General features: G+C 36.4%; 2 protein-coding genes across 7 annotated transcripts; both read left to right on the top strand.

The window, feature by feature from the left end:
* Nucleotides 1-1,443: 1,443 nt before the first annotated feature.
* LOC108134980 (dedicator of cytokinesis protein 7) lies at nt 1,444-8,773 on the top strand. 2 transcript variants are annotated; one of them, XM_017255512.2, is made up of 13 exons: nt 1,444-1,602; nt 1,686-1,767; nt 1,823-1,992; nt 2,044-4,517; nt 4,572-5,158; nt 5,212-6,408; nt 6,465-7,196; nt 7,255-7,386; nt 7,445-7,625; nt 7,687-7,865; nt 7,919-8,289; nt 8,508-8,546; nt 8,613-8,773. In XM_017255512.2, the coding sequence occupies exons 1-13, from the start codon at nt 1,562-1,564 to the stop codon at nt 8,632-8,634; spliced, it is 6,207 nt and encodes a 2,068-aa protein (XP_017111001.1). In that variant the 5' UTR covers nt 1,444-1,561; the 3' UTR covers nt 8,635-8,773. The 2 variants fall into 2 exon arrangements, with proteins under 2 accessions (XP_017111001.1, XP_017111002.1); XM_017255513.2 differs by having other exon boundaries at nt 8,508-8,773.
* Nucleotides 8,774-9,918: 1,145 nt separating this feature from the next.
* Nucleotides 9,919-22,412, top strand: LOC108134979 (lethal(2) giant larvae protein). Of its 5 annotated transcripts, none has more exons than XM_017255510.2 (9): nt 9,920-10,050; nt 11,583-11,739; nt 15,514-16,292; nt 16,352-17,543; nt 17,624-17,729; nt 18,521-19,163; nt 19,229-19,671; nt 19,920-20,028; nt 20,090-22,412. In XM_017255510.2, the coding sequence occupies exons 2-9, from the start codon at nt 11,656-11,658 to the stop codon at nt 20,220-20,222; spliced, it is 3,489 nt and encodes a 1,162-aa protein (XP_017110999.1). In that variant the 5' UTR covers nt 9,920-10,050; nt 11,583-11,655; the 3' UTR covers nt 20,223-22,412. The 5 variants fall into 5 exon arrangements, with proteins under 5 accessions (XP_017111000.1, XP_017110999.1, XP_017110998.1 ...); XM_017255509.2 differs by having other exon boundaries at nt 9,920-10,158; XM_017255506.2 differs by having other exon boundaries at nt 9,920-10,230.
* The last annotated feature ends 284 nt before the right edge of the window (nt 22,413-22,696 follow it).

Genomic DNA, 22,696 nt, shown 5'->3' with positions numbered 1-22,696 from the left:
ATGGTTTATTGTTTTTAAATTACGGTTTGAATCTGATCAAAATCGGACGACAATATCATATAGCTCTCATGAAAACAATCGGAAAATTAAAAAAACCTAAATGAAATACCAATTGTAACTTATCAAATTGTTAGTTTTTATTATACCCTTGCAGTGGGTATTTCTTTTTTTCTTTCTTTCTAAAAACGTGTTAAAATAATTTACAATATTTCTTTTTATATTTATAATAGGTATAATAATAATTAATTGTTCAGAACTATGGGTTTAATTTTATTCAAATCGAAATTGTTGAACTGAAAATCATTATAGTTAGGTTTTAATGGGTAATCATATAATTCGAAATGTAGATGTTTCAAAGAACAATTAGTTTTTGCAATAATAGCTGCAAATTTAAGAACACAAGCAAGAGAGAATGCTTTAGTCAAGTTCCCCGACTATTAAATACCCGGAACTCGGCTAACAAATTTCAAAATAAGTATTTTCCCAGAAAACAATCAAGTTTTAGGTGTCGCCATCTGCTGAACGGCATTGAAAACACTATAAGCAAAGAGCGAACAACTGAATCAAAAAATTCATAGTCTGCTCTTGTATAATTTTAATCAGCTGTAGATTAAACCAATTAGACATATATAACAGTTTTGGTCTTAGATGCACTCAAAAGCTATTCTGTAATTTTACCGACACCCACAACAAACACTTCACAGCCTCCCACTGACAAACAAGCCCCTTCCTTTCACACTGGTATGCAGCTCGTAAAACATAGTGCAGACTCAGGCAAGGCGGAGTGTATGTGGCGTGTTCTAAATCTAAAAAAATCCCGGCAAAGCCACTGCAGCTGTTGCTTGTGGGTGAAAGTGAAAATTTGAGGGACATGTCGTTTGGCCGGAAACGCATGGAAACTCAAATAAAACGCCATGCGGATACGTTTTTTATGCGTTTCTAAATTATAAAGTCCCAGGAAAATGTGTGCAAACCATAACAAGATTTTAATTATAATCAAGAACGGAGGCGTACGACGAGGACCCTACTATTAGATACCCGTTACTTAGCTAATACCCGTTAGCTAAATACCCGTTACTTAGCTAACAAATGTCAAAAGAAAAAGAAAACAATTGAATTTTTTATACGTGCTTCATATATATATATATATATACATATACTTTTTATTTTATTTTACCTACAAGATAGTGAAGTCAATTACCTTATAAGCAGAACGAAAAATAAGACTATTTATTTATGTGGGTACCATCGACTGCCTTGCAATCGTGTTTTTGTTACCGAAATTTTTGTAAGAACTGGCGTCAATTCAATAATTGTTTAATTTAGTGGCAAAAATGTATTATAAATATTATTTTGACCAGAAAAAGGCTGAACTGGCCGCGTTGAGGGTGTCGGAACCAGTTAACGTTCATGAACTACAAGTTCAACTCCGTAAAGTCGCGATTAATCGATAAGTTCATGTCAATGGCAAGTCGTGTGAGCTAGCTGCAAGTAAAGAGTAATATATTTTTTTAGCTCATACCAAAGGCATTAAAAAACTTAAACATACGGGATTTGCAAAATGTCGAACGCGCAGCGCTCTTTCGTGCAAAAAGTTTCAAAGTAAGTTTGCTACCTTTGGTAATTATATTTATAAACAAAGAAACGCCCTATATTCGTGTCTATACCAATTTGCAATATCACAGGCAGTCGGCTGCGGATGTACGAAAAAATGTTTCTACTTGTCATTTATCAAAGACAATCGATTCATCACTGTGCGCTTCTACGGTAAGAGTAATAAAAATTGCATCTACATTCTAACTAAATTTATTTTTTTCAAAAGGTTTCCCCGACAGAGCCGCTAGACTATGAAGAATTTCTCTCCCAACATATGAACATAATTAACCATGACCCCCTAAAACATATACTGGATTTTCCTCAAGGAGATGTAACTGTTAAAGTCATTCCCCGGAAGATCCGAACTGTTGATCACATCACTCCGAACGAAAATTTGTATGTACTCACCTATTATTTGACCAGGGATAATTGAAACCTTTTTTTCAGAAATGACTTGCCTCAGCACGTACAAGAATGTGTAAACTGCTATACCCGGCCATGGAAGGTGGTCGAATATGCACAGCGGCACCTCTCCAGCTCGTGCTATATCCGTGAGCGTATCGATCGCGGAACCATTAGCCCATCCGCGTATCAGCAAGAGTTCGAGATCGACAAGGATGTTTCTACGTTTGAAGAAACATTTGCATATAAGAGCGAGAGTTGCACTCCTAGTTCCAGGCAATCCATAGCAAGTTTGGCTTCAGTTAGCTCTTGCACGGACACTTTAACACCTCGTGGTTCTTGGGCTAGCTTTGATCTTCGACGGTCAGTAAATGATCCACTGATACCAAACCTGCTTAACAACGTTCCGCCGGAGAACATTGATCAAACCAACGAAGCACGCCGGCAGCAGGATCGTCAAGTTGCTCTATTCTCACTGTATTCGGAATCAGAAGCCGAGGAAAGCATTGAACGCCGGCTTCTCGCAGAATTACCTGTTGAACACATGGGCCATCGCATTCAGGTCAAATGCCTTCAGCTTCGACTTGAGCTTGAAGTGGAACCAATTTTTGCATCGATGGCTATTTATGACGCCAAGGAACGACAAAAAATGTCAGAAAACTTCTACTTTGACATGAATTCAGATAGTCTCAAGCGTATGTTGTCAAGCCACGTCCAGTGCGCCGACATAAGTACTCAGAGCCACTCGGCCATATTTGAAATATCCTACCCAAGTAATGATTTGTTCCTCGTGATTCGTCTGGAGAAGGTACTTCAGGGTGATATTAACAATTCTGTCGAACCGTATCTTAAGGAAGACAAAGATAAATACCGGGAGAAGGTAAAATCCAACGCTGCGGACTATTGTGAGCGTTTGGGCAAATACCGAATGCCTTTTGCATGGACTGGAATCTACCTAACAAACGTTTTTAATGGTGATAATTTTGAAAGCAAGGATGCTAGCGGGACGGAACGCGAATCTTCTGGAAGTGGAACAGGTAGCTTGGGCACTGCTCCAAGCTCCAACAGTTTGGACCGCAAGTCCTCAACTAGCAGCTTTGATCAGCTAAGGCGCAAGGCTAACGACATGAGTGGAACCCTTACCCGGCGTGGTTCTCTAGAACGAAAGGAGAAACGTCGATCTTGGTCTCCAGATGATTTCGCAAATGTTGTTGAAAACTTTCGGCCTATCACCATAACAGTGCCAAGCTTTTTTAAACAAGAGGCGGATAAAATGAAAGACGAGGATTTGTACAAAATTCTACCAGAATTAAAACGGCCGAGCTCAGTTATGAAGAAATACAAATGCATACCAGGCTCTATTAAACTAGAAATATCCCCTTGCTTAGAGGAAGCCAAGAACGCCCTAACACCAGAGCTGGCAGATATAAACCCTCAAAGTGCCGAAATCATTCGCCCAGTTAAGGAAATCTTAGAGTTTCCGCAATCGGCCATTTACAATCCGCACTATACATATCGCAATTTGTTATATGTATCACCAAAAGAGCTAAATTTCTCTTCGCGTGCAGGCTCTGCTCGTAACATTGCCATTCGCGTACAACTCATGGCTGGAGAAACCCCAAGCGATGCAGTGAATGCGATTTATGGCAAGTCGTCTTGCCCAAAATTTTCTACTGAGGCATTTACGGCGGTCAATTATCATAACAAGTGCCCATCATTCTATGACGAGATCAAAATAGCATTGCCTGCATCGATAAAACAGCATCACCATTTATTTTTTACCATTTACCATGTATCATGCCAAAAGAAACCCCAAGACATACAGCCGTCCGTAGAGACTCCTATCGGCTACACATGGTTGCCCTTACTGGAAGATGGCAAACTAAAGGTTGGAGAATTTAATCTTCCTGTTATGGTAGAGTCACCACCGGAAAACTACTCATTTATACCACCGAATGTTCATCTGCCTGGAATCAAATGGCTAGACAATCATAGAGCCGTGTTTGCTATTAATGTGGAAGCAGTAACTGCAGTTCATACATTGGACTCTTACCTCGATCGTTTTTTTTTAATATGTGAATACTTAGACACGCGAAACATACCTTCTCATATCGGCGAAGGTAATATAGAGACAGAGTTAAAGAAATGCTTGCTGGATATCGAGCATGCAAATCGTGAACCATTGGTGAGGCATTTACCATTAGTTTTAGATAAGCTTATCGAATTGTTGGTAATAACCCACAAAGTTGGCGGACAGGCAATGTCTCTGGGATCTACGGTTTTCGAAGTTCTTTGCTTGGTGTCGTCTATGTTGTCAATACTTAACGACGACCAATATGACCAATATGGACGGCAAAGTTTGCTATCAACATATGTGCAATTTCAATGTAAAATTCCACACCCACAAAGCAAGCAACGACTAATATGCAGTCGCAGCACAACGGAAGACTTGCAGCAAACCGAATCGTACAGCTTGTATGATAATGTATTGACTAGTGGTCGGAGTCTAGATCGCAAAGGTAAAAATAAATTTATAAAATGCGCAAAATATATTTATATATTTTTTTTTTTAGATCTGTCAATGGATATTCTTCAATCGATTTCTGGACGGGATGTCCAAGTGCGGCTGCTACACGAAGAACTGGCCCTACATTGGGTCGTTGCTAGTGGAAAAGCTGCAGACCTAGCTATGTCAAATTCCTGGTTCTTATTTGAACTTATTGTTAAATCTATGATTGAACATTTGCATTGCTCGAATACTTTAAATGGTCCCCGAAAGCATAGATTTCCCCATCAGTTCAATGATGATTTGTCCACACTGGTGCACTTAGTTACTACGAAAGTAGTAGGCTATCATAGTAACGAACCTAAATTAGCACAATCGTTAAATGCTAGCCTAAGCTTTTTTATATTCGACATACTAAGCATCATGGATCGTGGATTTGTTTTCGGCCTGGTCAAAACGTATACCAAGGTTCTGATTTCCAAAAACGCTTCCATACCGGATCTTATGAACTACAAAATAGACTTCCTAAGAATTGTTTGTAGTCATGAGCACTTTGTAGCGCTGAATTTACCGTTTGGGACTTCATACACGATGGTATCGGCGCCATGCAGCCCCACGCCCAGCACTACATCAAGCAACAGTCAAACATCATGCGTAAGTTTAAAAACATTGGAAGAAATTCTTACTGATTTTTTTTTGTTTTAAAGGGATCTCTCGAACGAGCTCTTCACGCCGACCTAAGTCCGGAGTTCCTTCAACAACATTTTTTGGTCGGACTTGTTCTCAGCGATTTGGCTGCAGTAATGGAGGTGCCCAATACCCAGTTACACGGAAAGGCGATACGATGCATTCGCAACCTGATGACGTCTCACGACTTGGATACTCGGTACAGCGATACGGAAGCTCGCGCAAGGGTGGCTGCATTGTATATACCGCTACTGTCTATAGTAATGGACAGCATCCCTCAGTTGCATCAGCACGGCCTTGATCAGGACCGTTTGCAGCAGATCGGTCAACTTGAGGATTATCAAGGCCCCCATCAAACCATTACAGCATCCACCATAAATCCGGAAGTGGCATTTGCCATATCAGGAAGCCGTCCTTACTCCTATTTAAACGAGCAAGTGAAAAACAAATCCCCGCTAAGCTCGGAAACCACGCGCCATTTGTTAGTGTGCTTTCTTTGGGTGTTAAAGAATTTGGAGCGCAATGTTTTATATCGCTGGCTTTTGGATCTAAGTCCCCACAGAGTGCACCAAATGCTTCAAGTGGTAAATGTTTGCCTGAAAACGTTTGAGTATACAGGACAAAAAAACGTCCCCACTCTTAAACGAACCCATACACAAAGTTTTAGAAAAACTGGCTCCACTGATGTAAAGGAAAAGTTGGAAGAATGTATTAGAGGAACAAACTCAGCACGATATGATCTAATTAATCGCCGAAAAGATCGCAACTCCACAGAAAAATTACGCTGGCGAAAGGACCAAATGCCCTATCGTTCACAATACGTGGACGGTGTCGGCAAGAATGAGCACGAAGTTGAAATAAGTCACTTTATTGAAGGCTCTTTGGCGACTGAAGTTTCCCTTGTGCTCCTCGACACCCTTGAAATTATTGTTCACGTTGCCGTCAACCTTTATCATAATCTCATTGGAACTGTGCTTAAAGTTCTCCTTCATGCACTATCCCGCAATCAGTCTACTCTTGCACTGCAAAACTTGTTTGCCTCCCAGCGCGCTTTAATTTTTAAATTTCCAAACTTATTATTCGACGACGAGACGGACATATGTGCAGATTTGTGTTTAATATTACTGAAGCATTGTGGTTCTTTATTACCAGGTATACGATCACAAGCAGCTGCATCACTTTATTTGTTAATGAGACAAAACTTTGAAATTGGAAATGTAAGTATTGTTTTTTAAAGTTAATTAACATAACTAATTGGGAATATATTCTTTAGAACTTTGCCCGAGTCAAGATGCAAGTGACAATGTCTTTAAGCTCTCTAGTTGGCACAAGCTCTGTTTTCAGTGAACAATCCCTACGCCGTGCGCTTAAAACAGTGCTAGTTTATGCTGAATCAGATTCCGACCTACAGGATACATCTTTTCCTGAGCAAGTGCAAGATTTGCTATTCAATCTGCATATGATACTGTCAGATACTGTAAAGATGAAGGAGTATCAAGAGGACCCAGAAATGTTGCTTGATCTCATGAATCGTATTGCCAAAGGGTACCAAAATAACCCTGATCTACGGTTGACTTGGTTGGAAAACATGGCTAAGAAACACCGTGAGCGTGCGAATCATACGGAAGCAGCTATGTGTTACGTACACGCCGCTTCTTTGGTATCTGAATATCTAAGCATGTTGGAGTCTCAAACACACTTACCTGTTGGAGCTGTAAGTTTTCAACGCATTTCTCCCAACACACTATTGGAGTCGGCCGTGTCAGATGACGTGCTCAGTCCCGGCGAGGATGGCATCTGTTTGGGAAATCATTTTACTGAAACTGGATTAAAAGCTTTGCTCGAAGAAGCTTCAAGTTCATTTCAAGTTTCTGGCATGTATGAAGCAATGAACGAGGTGTATAAGATTTTGATTCCCATCTGCGAAGCCAATAGAGACTTTCAAAAACTAAGCAAAGTGCACGGCAAGTTGCAGGAAGCATTTAATCGAATAGCACAGTTACAGGTAAACAAAAAGCTGTCAATATCCGAAAGGGAAACCATATCATTATATTAATACACAGGGAAAACGAGTTTTTGGCACATACTTTCGGGTTGGATTTTATGGCGGAAAATTCGGAGACCTGGACCAACAGGAATTTATTTATAAAGAGCCGACTTTGACCAAATTGCCCGAAATATTCAGTCGGCTTCAGGTATGCAATTTAACATTGGCAATTAAATTAACATTCATTCAACATTTATACACGACAGAATTTTTATACTGAACGCTTTGGGCCGGATTCTGTGCATATCATCAAGGACTCCAATACAGTCGACATCAACAGTTTGGACCCCGATAAGGCTTACATTCAAATTACTTATGTGGAGCCTTATTTTGAAACTTATGAAATGCGTCATCGGGAAACATATTTTGAGCGGAATTTTAACATTAGTATGAACAGAATTGGTAGATATGTGATAGTTATTCTAACATGTTATTTTTGTTACCTTAGAACGGTTTATATATGCAACACCTTTCACGAAGAATGGTAGGGCACATGGCGAGCTACACGAACAATGTAAAAGGAAAACGATTTTGACCGCTGCGAATCACTTTCCCTACGTAAAAACCCGAATTATGGTAATAAGCCGACAGCAAATAGTACTGGAGCCAATTGAAGTGGCTATTGAAGTAAGTTTTATTTGTAAAATCTTTGCAGTGAATAACAAAGTATCTTTGATTAGGATATTCAAAAAAAAACATTGGAGTTGGCGGCTGCTACGAATCAGGAGCCCGCTGACCCCAAAATATTACAAATGGTGCTCCAGGGATGCATTGGAACCACCGTCAACCAAGGCCCTATGGAAATGGCTAGTGTTTTCCTTTCCAATTTGTCCGACGGAACAACCATCCCAACAAAGCACCAAAACAAACTTCGACTTTGCTTTCGCGAGTTTTCAAAACGTTGTGCTGATGCTTTGAAAAAGAATCGCAGTCTAATACTTTCAGATCAAAAAGATTACCAACGGGAATTGGAGCGCAACAACGAACGTTTCATAGAGCGATTGACTCCTTTTATTACACTTACATCACTTCAGAATCATGGCGTTGTTAAGTAAGTCTCTATTCTAATAATCTGGCAAGCGGATTTTAATTTAAGCAGTCGTATATGTATTTACTCTTGGGCGGAGATTAGACAATTTGCTGAAAAATTTTTGGTTTCGCATAACCTTTATGGAAACGATCTGCCCAAGTATACATTTCTGCACGCCGAAGTTAGCATTGCTTGTTAATATTGATTTGCATTTATTTAATTATTATTACTAATTTTAGGGCCAATGCATACAACAACAAAATTACTCCACTGAAATGGTAAATCCTTACATGACGTAGCCATCAGCTGAATATTAAAAAAACTTTTTAACGTTTCATGTCTAGCGTATCGGATTATTTTAAGTAAGTAAAACTCGGAGTTTGACTGAACGATCTCTATATTCGATAAAAATTATTAGCTGTAAGAAAAGCATTTATAAAAATAAGAAAATAGATCAACTCAAAATATTAATAACAGTAACTATAAATAAAAATAATTCATATTATTATTTTGCTGTTTTAATTTAGTAATAGTTTAAAGGGCTATTCATATGGGGAAGAATATGCATTAACGGTAAATTCCCGTATCATCGTTACCATAAGAAATACATGTGCTAAGCACAGATAGAAAAATCCAAATCAACGTTTTTTTAGTTGACGCTCTTGGCATAAAAAACTTTATACTTTCTTGCAACTGATATCTAAACATTCTTAATATTGTATATGTACCAAGAAAAAACATTACTTTTAGTAATTGATAACAAAGGCTAATCAATGCTTACTCGAATTTTTTAATTCGCTGCATTACAACTCGGTAAACGTTTTTTAACTTGTATATTAAATTGTAATCGGACCGAAAGGCGATTCTGCTCTTGTATACGCTTCCCATTACTATAGTAATACAGAATGTATATGGTCTATTGCTAAGTATTCGATGTTGTAATCCGTTTTATTCTCATTACTGAAGACCATTTTTCCGAGTGTTTTTTGAGAATTTCCAGCCATAATAATATCCGAAACATACTCTTCTCCGCCAACTCCAACATCTAAAGATTACATTATTTATTATTTTCGCCAGGTTGTGAAAAACGGCCATCCCGAGTTTATTTCAGACGACTGGCAACGCTATGCAATTTTGTTTTATTATTTTTGTTGATCTGAGTGACTTCCAGTTATTTGCCTCTCCTTCTCTCTCATCAGCTGGCTGACAAAACATTCTCTTTTTTTTTACAGAAAGTGAAAATATGAATGTTTCAGTGGATTGGTCTATTAACTTCCTGTGTTAAGTTTTCCAGAGTTCATTTCAGTCGGCTGGCAACCCTTTGCAATTTTGTGAAATTTTGGTTTTCAATCTGAGTGACAGGGTGAGAAAAGACCCTGACGTAAAGTTTCCTTCAGTTATTTGCCTCCCGCTCGCTATCATAGCTGACGAACCGATATGTTTTTATTTCGAAAAATCGACAAACCTTATTTGTTTTTTGGTATGCATTAAAAATTTAAATCAATACCTTGTACTTTATTTTTGACAATGTGAAATTATGTTTTAGTGGAATTGGTCTATTATTTATTTGTGAAAACTATTACACACACTGGCCGACCGTTGTTGGAAAACGTAAACGTGACTAAAATATCGATAGTGGTTTTATCACGCATTGGCCACGGTCACACTCGGCGATCTCCGACTTTGTTTGTAATGAAAATGATGACGCGCGTCGTATTTTCTGCTGAAGAAATTGTTCCTGTCGAACAAAACAAGTGCACAGTACATAGCTTCGCATGCTCGGTATAAATTCGTGTTCTCTTGTTATCAGTGTTCGTCATACTTGTTTAATTTTTCAAGAGAAGGCCAATGTGATTAGTGCGGGCGTCCCCAACACACATTCATATTTATGTAGGTGTGTCAAAAAAGAGAATCAAGCAGAAAGCCACCGCCTTAACTGCGCAAAGAGACAAATAAATAGGTGTAAGTGGCTAAAATTGAAGTTAGAACTATCTTCGCCCACTGTGGATCGGAATAATTAAAAAAAAAAACAATTTTAGTATCTCCCTACTTAGTGTGTACATACAAATGGGCATCTTTGCGTGTTCTCGGTGAGTCAGCCACGCAAACAGTCTAGTCGTCATTTTGCTGCTGTAGGTGTCTCTTGTAATACCCAGCACTCGCAGATTAAAATGTTAAATCAGTTGGTGCAATAATAACAGCCGGTGGTATATGCGTTTCACACCCAATAAAGTAATTACATTACGCTCCCGATGTTAAAAATATAGACAAACGATTGGGTTCACCGAAAAATGTTTTTAAACTGAGTGCGGGGTGTGGTATAGTCGGCGCCCGGGTGTACCGCTACTTGATATCTTTTTTAATTTTATACGTCTACCCACATACATATTTTTGGGGAAGGTGTGTATAGATGAACGGATAGCGGCATAAAACTGCAATATTTGCCTATCACTGCGATCAGGAACGTAAATGTTCAAAATTAGGTCACCCCTTAGCGCAAATGCACAAACAAAATATTGGCTTCAGTCCACTGGATTTTTTGTGTTTTTTATCAGTCAAAAATATCTCAGACTTATACCATAAATCGCTGATATGCCGTTTATTTTTCAGTTGCTTACTCACAGATGCCTACACTAGAACGCTAGCGCAAAACTACCTTCATGTGCAACCCAGCATATCGAGTTTAACATGAAATACATACATACATACATACATACATGCACATTGACAAGAGTTCGTAGCGAGCGAGAGTACTTCTCTTTTCAATAATCATGTAGAGGGTATTACTGTACGTTTTAATGGAGTTTAAATCTATTCTGTTTTTATGTAAAATGTTCTTTGATCTTGTGTGTCTATATATGTTTGTGAACAGTAAGGGTGTATGTGAGCTAGTGTATTTAGTTACCTAGAAATTTACATACGTGTATAAAAACGTACAAAGCTGTATAACGGTTTAGCCGCCTACAAACGATTCTCCTAACGTTTATTCAATATCTCGACATAACTTGTTTGACAAGTCTTGTAGGCCGAGTTTTCACTGACATTGCTTTGGTTTTTACTTGGCTGAAATTAGTTTCTTTAAAAAAATTACCATTATTAGGTTTTGTATAAAAATTGATTCAAATAAATTCAACTTTTCGATAAACCTCAGTCTTTCAATACATTCACAACCCCTCAAACTAAGGTCTAAATCCATACATGTTAAACCCAAGTTATTTGAAGGTTAAAGGTTCTCAATTTGTAGCTTATCATGAAATCGAGGAAATTTTTGAATTAACTTAAAAAACTAAATGGTCGTTATTTATCATTTTTAGTTTCAGTTGAATAAGGACACTATTGAACCTATATCCATTCGACGGACCAACCCTACAAAAAAGTTTGTAAATTATGTTGAAGTTTATTCGAGGAAAGGGTCAGCAGCCCAGCGCGGAAAGACAACGCCTACAAAAGGACCTTTTTGCTTATCGTAAGGTATGTATAACACTTATGGCTTACCTACCTTAACATAACACCAGACAGTATTTGCTGATGAATTTTGTTATCATCCAAACAAGTTATTAAATCTTTTGGGAATCGTAGCATGCATATACACCCATGATTATATTATAGGTAAACTTTTATTTACTTTTTATAAAAATCTTTTTTAGTAAAACTTAAAATGGTTAAAAAATGTTTGTTTTATATACTATTTGTTTAAAAATTGTAGCTATAACGTGACAAACAAATGATTGGTGATAAACTCTGTATAGCTAAAATGTTCTCTCTAATTTTTTAGCTTAAACTTTAGTACAATCCAAAACTCCAAAGTCTAAGAAAATAATTGTAAATCCTATTCAAGAAACCAAAGAATGTACTCAAAAAACTAGCAAAATAGTTGACTACAACATTTATTTTTTAAGAAAAAAGGACACATCATCTTAGGTGTATATGTAAAATATGAACGCGAATTCACTGTCAACAAGGAGAGAAGCAAACTTCGGCAAGCCGAAGTTTCTATAGCCTTGCAGCTATTCCAAGCATTAAATATTCTTTAAAAAACCAATATTTCAATTTGTTTGACCATATGTTTAACAACAGTAAAGCCATGACGATTTTTTGCTAAATTATTCTTTGCTTTATCAGCCATATGACATCGTTAACCAATTTAAATAAATTTAAACCGTATTTTTGAATTAATAAGCCATTACTATGTATCGAAAGGTAGTCAAGTCAACTGAAAACAAGAAAGAAAGCAAACTTCGGCAAGCCGAAGTTCATATACCCTTGCAGCTATTGCAAGAATTAAATACTTCTGAAAACATTAAAATTATGATTTAATTGCGTATATGTTGAAAAACATTGAAGCTATGATGATTTGCAGCTCAAATATTTGATAGTTATTTTATATATTTTTATTATTTCTATGGGAGCTATGTGACATAGTCGTCCGATTTTAATGAAATTTAAACCGTAATTCTGAAGTAATTACCCAATACTATATGTCGAAGAACTAAGAAAAAAATTTTAAAACAGCTAAGTTATAATTTTTGTCCATTTTTTCCGATTGTTCCTATGGGAGCTATATGATATATTCGTCCAATTTTGATGAAATTTAAACCGTAATTCTGAAATAATTAACCAATACTATATGTCGAAAAACTAAGAAAAAAATTAAAAAACAGCTAAGTTGTATTTTTTTTTTTCATTTTTTCCGATTGTTCCTATGGGAGCTATATGATATAGTCGTCCGATTTTGATGAAATTTAAACCGAAATTCTGAATTAATAAACCTTTATTATATGTCGAAGAACTAAAAAAAAATGAAAAACTGCAAAGTTATAATTTTTTTATTTATTTTTCCCGATAGTTCCTATGGGAGCTATATGCTATAGTCGTCCGATTCGGCTCATTCCGACTTATATACTACCTGCAATAGAATGATAACTTTTGGGAAAGTTTCATGCAGATAGCTTTAAAACTGAGAGACTAGTTTGTGTAGAAACGGACGGACAGACGGACATGGCTAGATCGACTCTGCTAGTGATGCTGATCAAGAATATATATACTTTATAGGGTCGGAAATGTCTCCTTCACTGCGTTGCAAACTTCTGACTGAAATTATAATACCCTCTGCAAGGGTATAAAAAACAACGAAGTTATAATTATTTCATAAGCTATTCCGATAGTTTCCATAGGATTTTAATGACACGAAAACGTAATTTTAAAAAACAAAAATTTAAAAACAGCGAAATTATATTTTTTTTTAATTTATTTATTGCAAACTTCTGACAGAGTTGGGTTGAATATATTTATACCGCCTAACGAAAAGTTTAAATTGACAAAGTATCTAAAGAAATATGTTAAGCAAGTAGGGCTACTTTCATAAATATGTTTTAAATGGTCACACAAGGCAAGCCCACTGTCTATTTCATCACTTCATATCGAAAAAGTTTCTATGCCATCATACTGCTTATTATGCCCTTGCTTTAATTTAGCCAGAAGTTTGTAATGCACTAAAAGAAGCATTTCCGCCATAATGTATATAAAGTAAAATATGCCCAGAAAGATAACATTTTAAAAAGTTGTATAATAAATTATGCAATTAAAAAAGATATGAAATCCGCGTGAATTATCAAAGTAGGCCACAATCTAAAAGAGCGAAGGCTATTAATATATGGTGTAAATCATTATTATTACCAATTAAGTTAATATCGTATAATTCTAATATAATGTTTTTATTTAAAATCGGACGACTATACTTTTGCTGTCATATACACTTGTGGTTACATTAATAGGTACAAAGGGTACGAATTTTAATAACATTTTCTTAATAATTTTGAGTTTTTGGCCTGTTGTTTTCGTAATTTTTAAATTAGTCATCAACACTTTTGTAGCTTCACATCTATGTACATTGCACATAAGTATGTATCATCAAGCTCAAGCACACAATGTAATCAGGCCAAAGATAGTTGCCACCCAGTACAACGAAGGGAATGTAGTTGATAAGATTAACTTTATTTGTTTAATGGGCTGGGTAAATGGTTTGGCTTCAGGAAAAACTCTATATCATAAGGAACAAAATATGTTGATTGTTTAAGTGGATAGGAAAGTAAATACTGATAAGATTACAAACACTCTATAAGGTAAAAAATAAATAATCATGCACCTGTAACTGGACTTAAAATTCACAGCCATCTAAAATTTTAATTTAAGCTCCTTTAGCCTCATTACTCAAAATATTATTGATCATTCAAGATGCCTATTTTTCAATCGTACACACCTCTTAAATTTTTTGGGGGACCAGGCTTTTCCTTGTCTTCTGCGTCGAAATCGACGCTTCTGAATATGCGAAACCAGTACCCTCAAGCTAAAACTGATAAAGCATGATCGCTTAAGGATTCTGACGACGTACGAAGACTCTCAGCTGCAGGTTTGTGCAAGTGAAAAATTATGTAGGAGTAGAAATAGTCTTAAATATTTTAAAAACATCCAAGCTTTCATAATATTCAGCTGAATTATTCGACCGTTGTTAAGGCAGCCCACCTTGTGGCTTAAAGAACTAAACCGATGTTGTTTGGCTATAATTTTTTTCTAAATGAAAAACGGATATGTGTAGATTGACTCTATTAGTGGATCTGATTAAGAATATATATGATTTATAAAGTTAGAAATGTCTCCTTAACTACGTTGCAAACTTCTGACTGAAATTATAATACCCTCTGCAAGGTTATATAAACTCTGTTGTGTACACTGCAATGCAGTGACACATACTGAAATTTATAGCTCAATTGACGGACAAAAAAAAATAAGTAGTGGGGTGTGGTTGGATACACACAGTTACGCCGTCCTATGTTAATCCTCTAAATGTAAAATATAGTCCCAATATTAGAACCATGTTCCTTAATTTTAAGTCAGTTGACTATATCCTAAAGCTGACATTTATGTATCTGTCTTACTGACCACAGGATTATAAGCCAATTATTTGCACAGAGAGCTAACGGGATTTTCAAAAAATCTGCATGGATATTGGAACTTTGGTCTGCCAAAGTTAGGTCCGTTCCTGTTAAGTAATAAGAAGGCAGAAAAAAGTATTTAGGTTAACAATTATCATGGTTGGTAGTAAAAAGCGAAAGCTTCGTCCAAAAAAGAATTATGGTGGTCGTTATTTGCAAACGATTATTTCTTTTAGATCACTATGTTATTCTAGCATTTTATAAAAATCACCGTTTGTTCTTAAAGTTCTCTAATACCATATTTTTCTTTTAGACCGCTCAGCATGGCTTCCCTCATAAGCCTTCGGCCCTTGCATATGACCCTGTCTCAAAACTCATGGCGATTGGAACGCAAACAGGTGCCATAAAGATTTTTGGTCAACCCGGAGTTGAATTGTATGGACAGCATACGTTGGTAAACAACTCTGCATCAGAGCTCAATGTTCAATTACTTGAATGGGTTTATGGAACTGGCCGCATACTTTCGCTAACGGCGGCCAATCAATTAATACTGTGGGAGCCTTTTGAAACGACATTGCTTCCAATTAAAACACTTCACTTTGACGGAAAACTGAAGAAAGTATCATCGTTATGCTGTTCTTTAAGTAAAGATTTGTTATGGATTGGTACTGAAGGTGGCAACATCTATCAACTTGACTTACATTCATTCACAATAAAAGAACCAGTAATTTACCATGACGTGGTCCTAGAGCAGGTACCACCAGCTTACAAGCTAAACCCCGGTGCAATTGAGTCTATTCGCCAGCTTCCAAACGCCCTTAACAAGCTTCTCATAGCGTACAACCGTGGCCTATGTGTTTTGTGGGATTTTGAAACGTCCTCCGTAGAACGAGCATACATAGCCCCTGGTCATGGACAAAGCGTTGGTCTCTCAGTGAATTTTGGAGGATCTGAATTTAGCTGGTATCACGCTGATGGTTCTTACGCCACTTGGAGCATAGATAACGCCGAGCCGCCAAGCAATGTTAACTACGTTCCTTACGGTCCTGATCCTTGCAAGAGCATAAATCGTCTATACAAAGGCAAACATGGGTAAACATAAGTAAAAACAAAGTGATCAAATATGAAGCTAATTTTGTATTTTTTTTTAGAAACAACGACGTGATTGTTTTTTCCGGAGGCATGCCACGTTCAGCATATGGTGATCATAATTGCGTTTCCGTACACGTTAACAATGGAAAGAAAGTTTGTCTTGACTTTACGTCTAAAGTCATTGACTTTTTTGTTACTTACAAAGATAACAGTGATGTCGCTGAAGTGCTAATTGTTCTACTTGAAGAGGAACTCTGCGCATACGATCTTAATGACCCCAATATTTCTGCAATTAAAGCTCCCTATCTGCACTCGGTCCATGCATCAGCTGTTACCTGCAATTACCTTGCCTCTCAAGTGAAACAGTCTGTGTATGAAAATATTTTACGAGCGGGAGATGAACAGGACATTGACTACAGCAATATTGACTGGCCTATCACTGGCGGTGCGCTTCCGGATGACTCGGGAGAATCTGATGAAGAGGACACGACGAAGTTGTATGAAATTCTGTTAACTGGGCACGAAGATGGTTCTGTTAAATTTTGGGATTGTACTGGAGTGTTGCTTAAACCAATTTATAACTTTAAAACGGGCAGTGTTTTTGGGAGTGAACATGACTTCCGGGATGATGCAGCCGCAGATATCAGTGCAGAACAACTTGATGAAGGAGAACCCCCATTTCGAAAGGCAGGTCTTTTTGATCCTTACTCCGATGATCCTCGATTGGCAGTGAAGAAAATAGCACTCTGTCCAAAGACTGGACAGCTGATTGTTGGAGGCACAGCTGGCCAAATTGTTATAGCTGACTTCAATGACGCCCCCGAAAAGGTTCCTTTAAAATACTGCTCAATGAATTTGGTCAGCGACCGCGATGGGTTTGTGTGGAAAGGTCACGATCAGTTAAACGTGCGGGCAAAATTATTGGAAAGTGATGCCAGTCCAATAACTGTAAATGGCGTAAATATAACGGGAGTGCTGCAGGTTTTGCCTCCAGCCAGCATTACATGCATGGCACTTGAAGCAAATTGGGGTCTTGTATCCGGTGGAACTGCTCACGGATTAGTATTGTTCGACTTTAGAAACTTTGTTCCAGTATTTCATCGCTGCACACTTAATCCAAATGACCTCACTGGAGCTGGTGAGCAGCTGTCACGACGAAAGTCATTTAAAAAATCATTACGAGAGTCATTTAGAAAGCTTCGCAAGGGTCGCTCGACGCGGAACAATCCCAGCAATCAGGTGCCCACAACGGTGAGTAGAGTACCATACTTATAAAACATTGATTGTCTTGGTTTCTATATATAAACTCACTTAAAATGATACCCTTGCAGCTGGAGGCACGGCCAGTTGAGAGACAAATAGAGGCACGATGTGCTGACGACGGCCTGGGATCAATGGTGCGATGTTTACTATTTGCCAAAACTTATGTTACCAACGGTAAGCTCACTTTGTGTTTCGTTATCAAACATTTTAGAGATTACAAATAAAATGCATATAAAGAGGCTAATGACAAATGAACGTTCAAATAATACTTTGGATGTATGTCAGCTAAATCGTAAAGTCACTAAAAGATTTGTATCTTAATTTTTAAAGGCAATTGTTTTATTTTATAAAATTTTAAGAGAGCTTGTTTTATGTTCTAAGGTTCGTCTGCTTTGGCAGTTCAAAAAACACCCTCACCTTTATCAAAGCTACACTCGCGTTATAGTTTCAAAAACGCCTTAGGCCAGCGAAAATATTAATCAACTATAAGTTTTGTGTGCAACTCTAAATCTTTTTTACCATTTTTTTAACATAAACAAATTATGAATTGCCAATAACTTTTAAAATAATAGCTCGATTTTGAAAATGTTTGAGTCTATGGATAGATACGACCTAAGCACTTATGAGGGACAGTACAAACTTTCATTTGTGGAGTGGGCGAAGCTCCGTTTTAAAATAAACTTGAGCTGCGTAGGAAATACAAGAATCTGTATGCAAAATTCCAAATCTCTAGCTTTTATAGTTTCAGAGATCTCAACGTTCATACAGACGGCCATGGTTAGGTCGACTTGTCTATTGATCCTGATAAAGCATATAAATACTTTATAGGGTCGGACTGTTAACGATTACAATTATACACTTTTACTCCACGAGTAACGGGTGTAATAATTTTCTTTCTATTTTTTTATTTTTTGTTTTAACTTTGTAATAAATTCTTCTAAAAATATTATTTTCTAAATTTTCAGTCAACATAACATCGCCAACTTTATGGTCTGCAACAAATGCTAGTACCGTGTCGGTTTTCCTTTTGCATTTGCCCCCGGCACAAACCGCTGCAACATCTGTACCATCGGCAAGTGGCAACGCTCCTCCACAGACTCCTCGTCGCATTTCCGCCCAACTTGCTAAAGAAATTCAATTAAAACATCGTGCTCCTGTGGTTGGTATTTCAATATTTGACCAGGCGGGTAGCCCTGTCGATCAGTTAAACGACGGAGAAAACGGCAGTCCACCGCATCGACTTCTAATCGCATCTGAGGAACAGTTCAAAGTGTTTTCACTTCCGCAATTAAAGCCAATAAATAAATATAAGCTTACCGCTCACGAAGGTGCTCGAATTCGTCGAATCCACTTTGGATCGTTCCGTTGTCGCATACCGCCAGAGTTACTACAAAGCCTGCACGGTGGTAGCCCGACTAAATCAACGCGTTCTCATGTCGATGGAGATGGGTCTGCAAATATTAGTGCAAACCCAGCTGCTGGTCGTGGAGATGAATATCACGAAATTGCATTGATTTGCTTAACCAACATGGGCGATATAATGGTCTTATCAGTCCCTGAGTTAAAAAGACAGCTGAATGCCGCTGCTGTCCGACGGGAAGATATAAAGTAAGCACCAAATACTGTAAATATTTTAACAAATATGAAACTAAAACCTCATTTTATTCTTACAGTGGTATTTCGTCGCTAGGTTTTACAAACTCTGGCGAAGCTCTGTATATGATGTCCTCTTCGGAATTGCAGCGCATTGCCTTAGCCACGTCCAAAGTAGTTCAACCCACAGGCATAGTTGAAGTAGAACCTTTGGAAACCGAAGAATCCGCACTGGAAGAAAATGAAGAAAAGAGCAATAAGGAAACGGACGAAAACGCTGAAGTTTCCAATTCACTGGAAGTTACGGAACCACCAACCGCTTCTATTCGCGCAAAACTTGTTGAGGGCAATGTTGAAAGAAGTAGTCTTAATTTAACAAATGGAATCAGCAATAGCAACTCACCCAACCGCGGCAACGATACTATCAGCAGTTCAATTGGTGATATCACCGTTGACTCCGTCCGTGACCATTTAAATCTTACGACAACCACGTTGTGTTCTACGACTACAGAGGAGACTGTTGGTGAGTAAACGCCGCCATATTATATTAATTGTATTTGCTTCCGCTTGATTGTCTGTTATATGTCCGTTGTTTCGTTGTGCAAAGTTGCCCATCACTCCACTTTTTATTTGCATTCAAATTATTTTGTTTTTGATTTTAGATATGCGCCCCAAACGACAATAAAAAGCAGATACATTGCATTTTTATAAACCCGGTTAAACATTTTTTTTAAGTTTAACATATTACTAACTATTTTGACATGAACGTAGGTCGCCTATCGGTGCTTAGCACGCAAACAAACAAAGCCACTACTACAGTTAACATGGACGAAATTCCGGATATTAATATTTCCAATTTAGGTGACCTGGCATTGAAAAGGTTCGTTTTTATAATGAAAATATAAATACTCAATTCTACTAACTACCTTATTATATAACAGCAATACGACCGAAACGAGCACTAGTTCCGTAGTAATAAAATCGGTTATTACAAGCATATCCCACGAAAAAACGAATGGCGAAAGCGAATTAAGAACGCCGAAAACCACAACGCCTGAAGAAAGCCAATTTTAACAATGACAAACAAATGCGGCTTTAATACTAGCAAAATTGACCCAATATAAAAGGTTTAGTCTGTTTTCTTTACTCATAGTAAGCGAAAAGTAGATTTAAACTGCAAAACCCAAACGTTTTTCTTGTTTAATATCTACTTTTTGTCTACTTGTATTGGAATCATAGTGCTATTATTCCGACCGCAACTGTTTTTATTACGCATTAAGATGCGTTTTACGTAGTTTCACAGTGACTTTATACATGGTTTTTGTGGCAACAATTGGACCACAGGCAACTATTGCATTTTATAAAACATTTTACACATTACATGTTATGTTTAGTTAAAATTAATTTTAAGTTTCCATTATCTACAATCTGTTTGAGTCTTCAAATATTTAAAAGAATTTACATTTTTCTTAACGTATAATTCTTTTGAAGTTGATTAAGGGCTGACCAATTTGTTACATTACCATGTAAAAATTTAGAAAAAATATATTTTCCATATATTAACTATTTTTGTATATATTTGAATCCAACTTTTTAAAGTGTTATTTTTTAACTTTTTTGGTTTCCGAAAATTGGTCACTTATGTTAACATTAAGTTTTTAAACATTCTGAATCTAAAAAGTATTATCAACAATAATTGATAAACATGTTTAAAAAAGTACAACATGAAAAAAATAAGCCTTATCAACGATGACTAAAATTATAAAAGATTTTATAAATTATTAAAAACATCTTTATATTAAATTTATTCAATAATCAAATACACAACACAAAAGTTTTCATGTTTTTATAATGAAATTCGTATCGAAAGTTAAGGAATACTTGGACCTGTAAGTATTTTAAAAGCTTAAATAAAAACGAATTTGAAAAAAGATTCCAAGAGGTACAACATAAAACGTTTATGATTTATAAACTTAAAATTACAGCTGATTTTAGCTGATATATAGTAGTACACACACTGAAAGGAAGAAACCTGTTGTACGCACCGAAAATTTTAGATGTGGATTAAGGAATTATCTTTAAAAGATTGCTTGCAAAATTACTTTCATACGGTAATTAATATAGGATACAAGCTCGTGTTAAAAACATGTTCAACTTTAAATATCACTATCTTACATAATTTTTATGCGGATCTTAATGCATTTATTTATATAAATAAGAATTTTCCATTTACAAACTGTTTTGCCACTGAAGTATTTTCTTAAAATTTCAGAAATATGTTAAATATGGATTTGGACCAGGTCATAAAGACTACAAGTTGAAAAAGGAAAACATTTTTATTTACATCTGGTTTAGATAGTGCTTAAAAAATAAGCACACCATTTAAATACAGTGCACAACAGAAGCCAAAAAATAAGAAATCCTAACCTGAGACTTGTTTACAATAAACTAGTATTTTCTAAATGCATTTGGTCTTCGATCGCTTGAGATTCAACTGGGACTCCTGAAATAATCAATAAATTTCGGATTTTTGATAAAAATAAGAAGCTGGATTATGAAACCCGCAACTTATAAGTTATTTGTTTACAACGGATTATATGAATAAACAAGCATTATGCTTCTGCCAGGTGTTTTAATTTTTTCTCTCGTTAACCATCCAGGATAAAGCATACGCAACACAAAGGTTTCATGTTTTTATAATGAAATTTGTATCGAAAGTTGAGGAATACTTGGACCTGTAAACATTTTGAAAGCTTAAATAAAAACGAATTTAAAAAAGATTCCAAAGGTACAACATAAAACGTTTAAGCTTTATAAACTTAAAATTACAGCTGATATTTAGTAGCACACTCACTGAATGGAAGAAACCTGTTGTACGCACCGAAAATTTTAGATGTGGATTAAGGAATTATCTTTTAAAGATTGCTTGCAAAATTACTCTCATACGTTAATTAATAGAGGATACAAGCTCGTGTTAAGAACATGTTCAACTTTAAATATCACTATCTAACATAATTTTATTGCTGATTTAATTACATTTATTTATGTAAATAAGAATTTTTTTATTTATCTGGGACTTGTTTACAATAAACTAGTATTTTCTAAATGCATTTGGTCTTCGATCGCTTGAGATTCAACTGGGACTCCTGAAATAATCAACAATTTTCGGATTTTTGATAAAAATAAGAAGCTGGATTATGAAACCCGCAACTTATAAGTTATTTGTTTACAACGGATTATATGAATAAACAAGCATTATGCTTCTGCCAGGTGTTTTAATTTTTTCTCTCGTTAACCATCCAGGATAAAGCATACGCAACACAAAGGTTTCATGTTTTTATAATGAAATTTGTATCGAAAGTTGAGGAATACTTGGACCTGTAAACATTTTAAAAGCTTAAATAAAAACGAATTTAAAAAAGATTCCAAAGGTACAACATAAAACGTTTAAGCTTTATAAACTTAAAATTACAGCTGATATTTAGTAGCACACTCACTGAATGGAAGAAACCTGTTGTACGCACCGAAAATTTTAGATGTGGATTAAG

This window comes from Drosophila elegans, unplaced genomic scaffold, assembly GCF_018152505.1.
Source record: "Drosophila elegans isolate 14027-0461.03 unplaced genomic scaffold, ASM1815250v1 contig_35, whole genome shotgun sequence".
Classification (NCBI taxonomy): Eukaryota; Metazoa; Arthropoda; class Insecta; order Diptera; family Drosophilidae; genus Drosophila; species Drosophila elegans.
The sequence above is the reverse complement of the archived record's forward strand: the minus strand, read 5'-3'. Positions and strand labels throughout refer to the sequence as shown.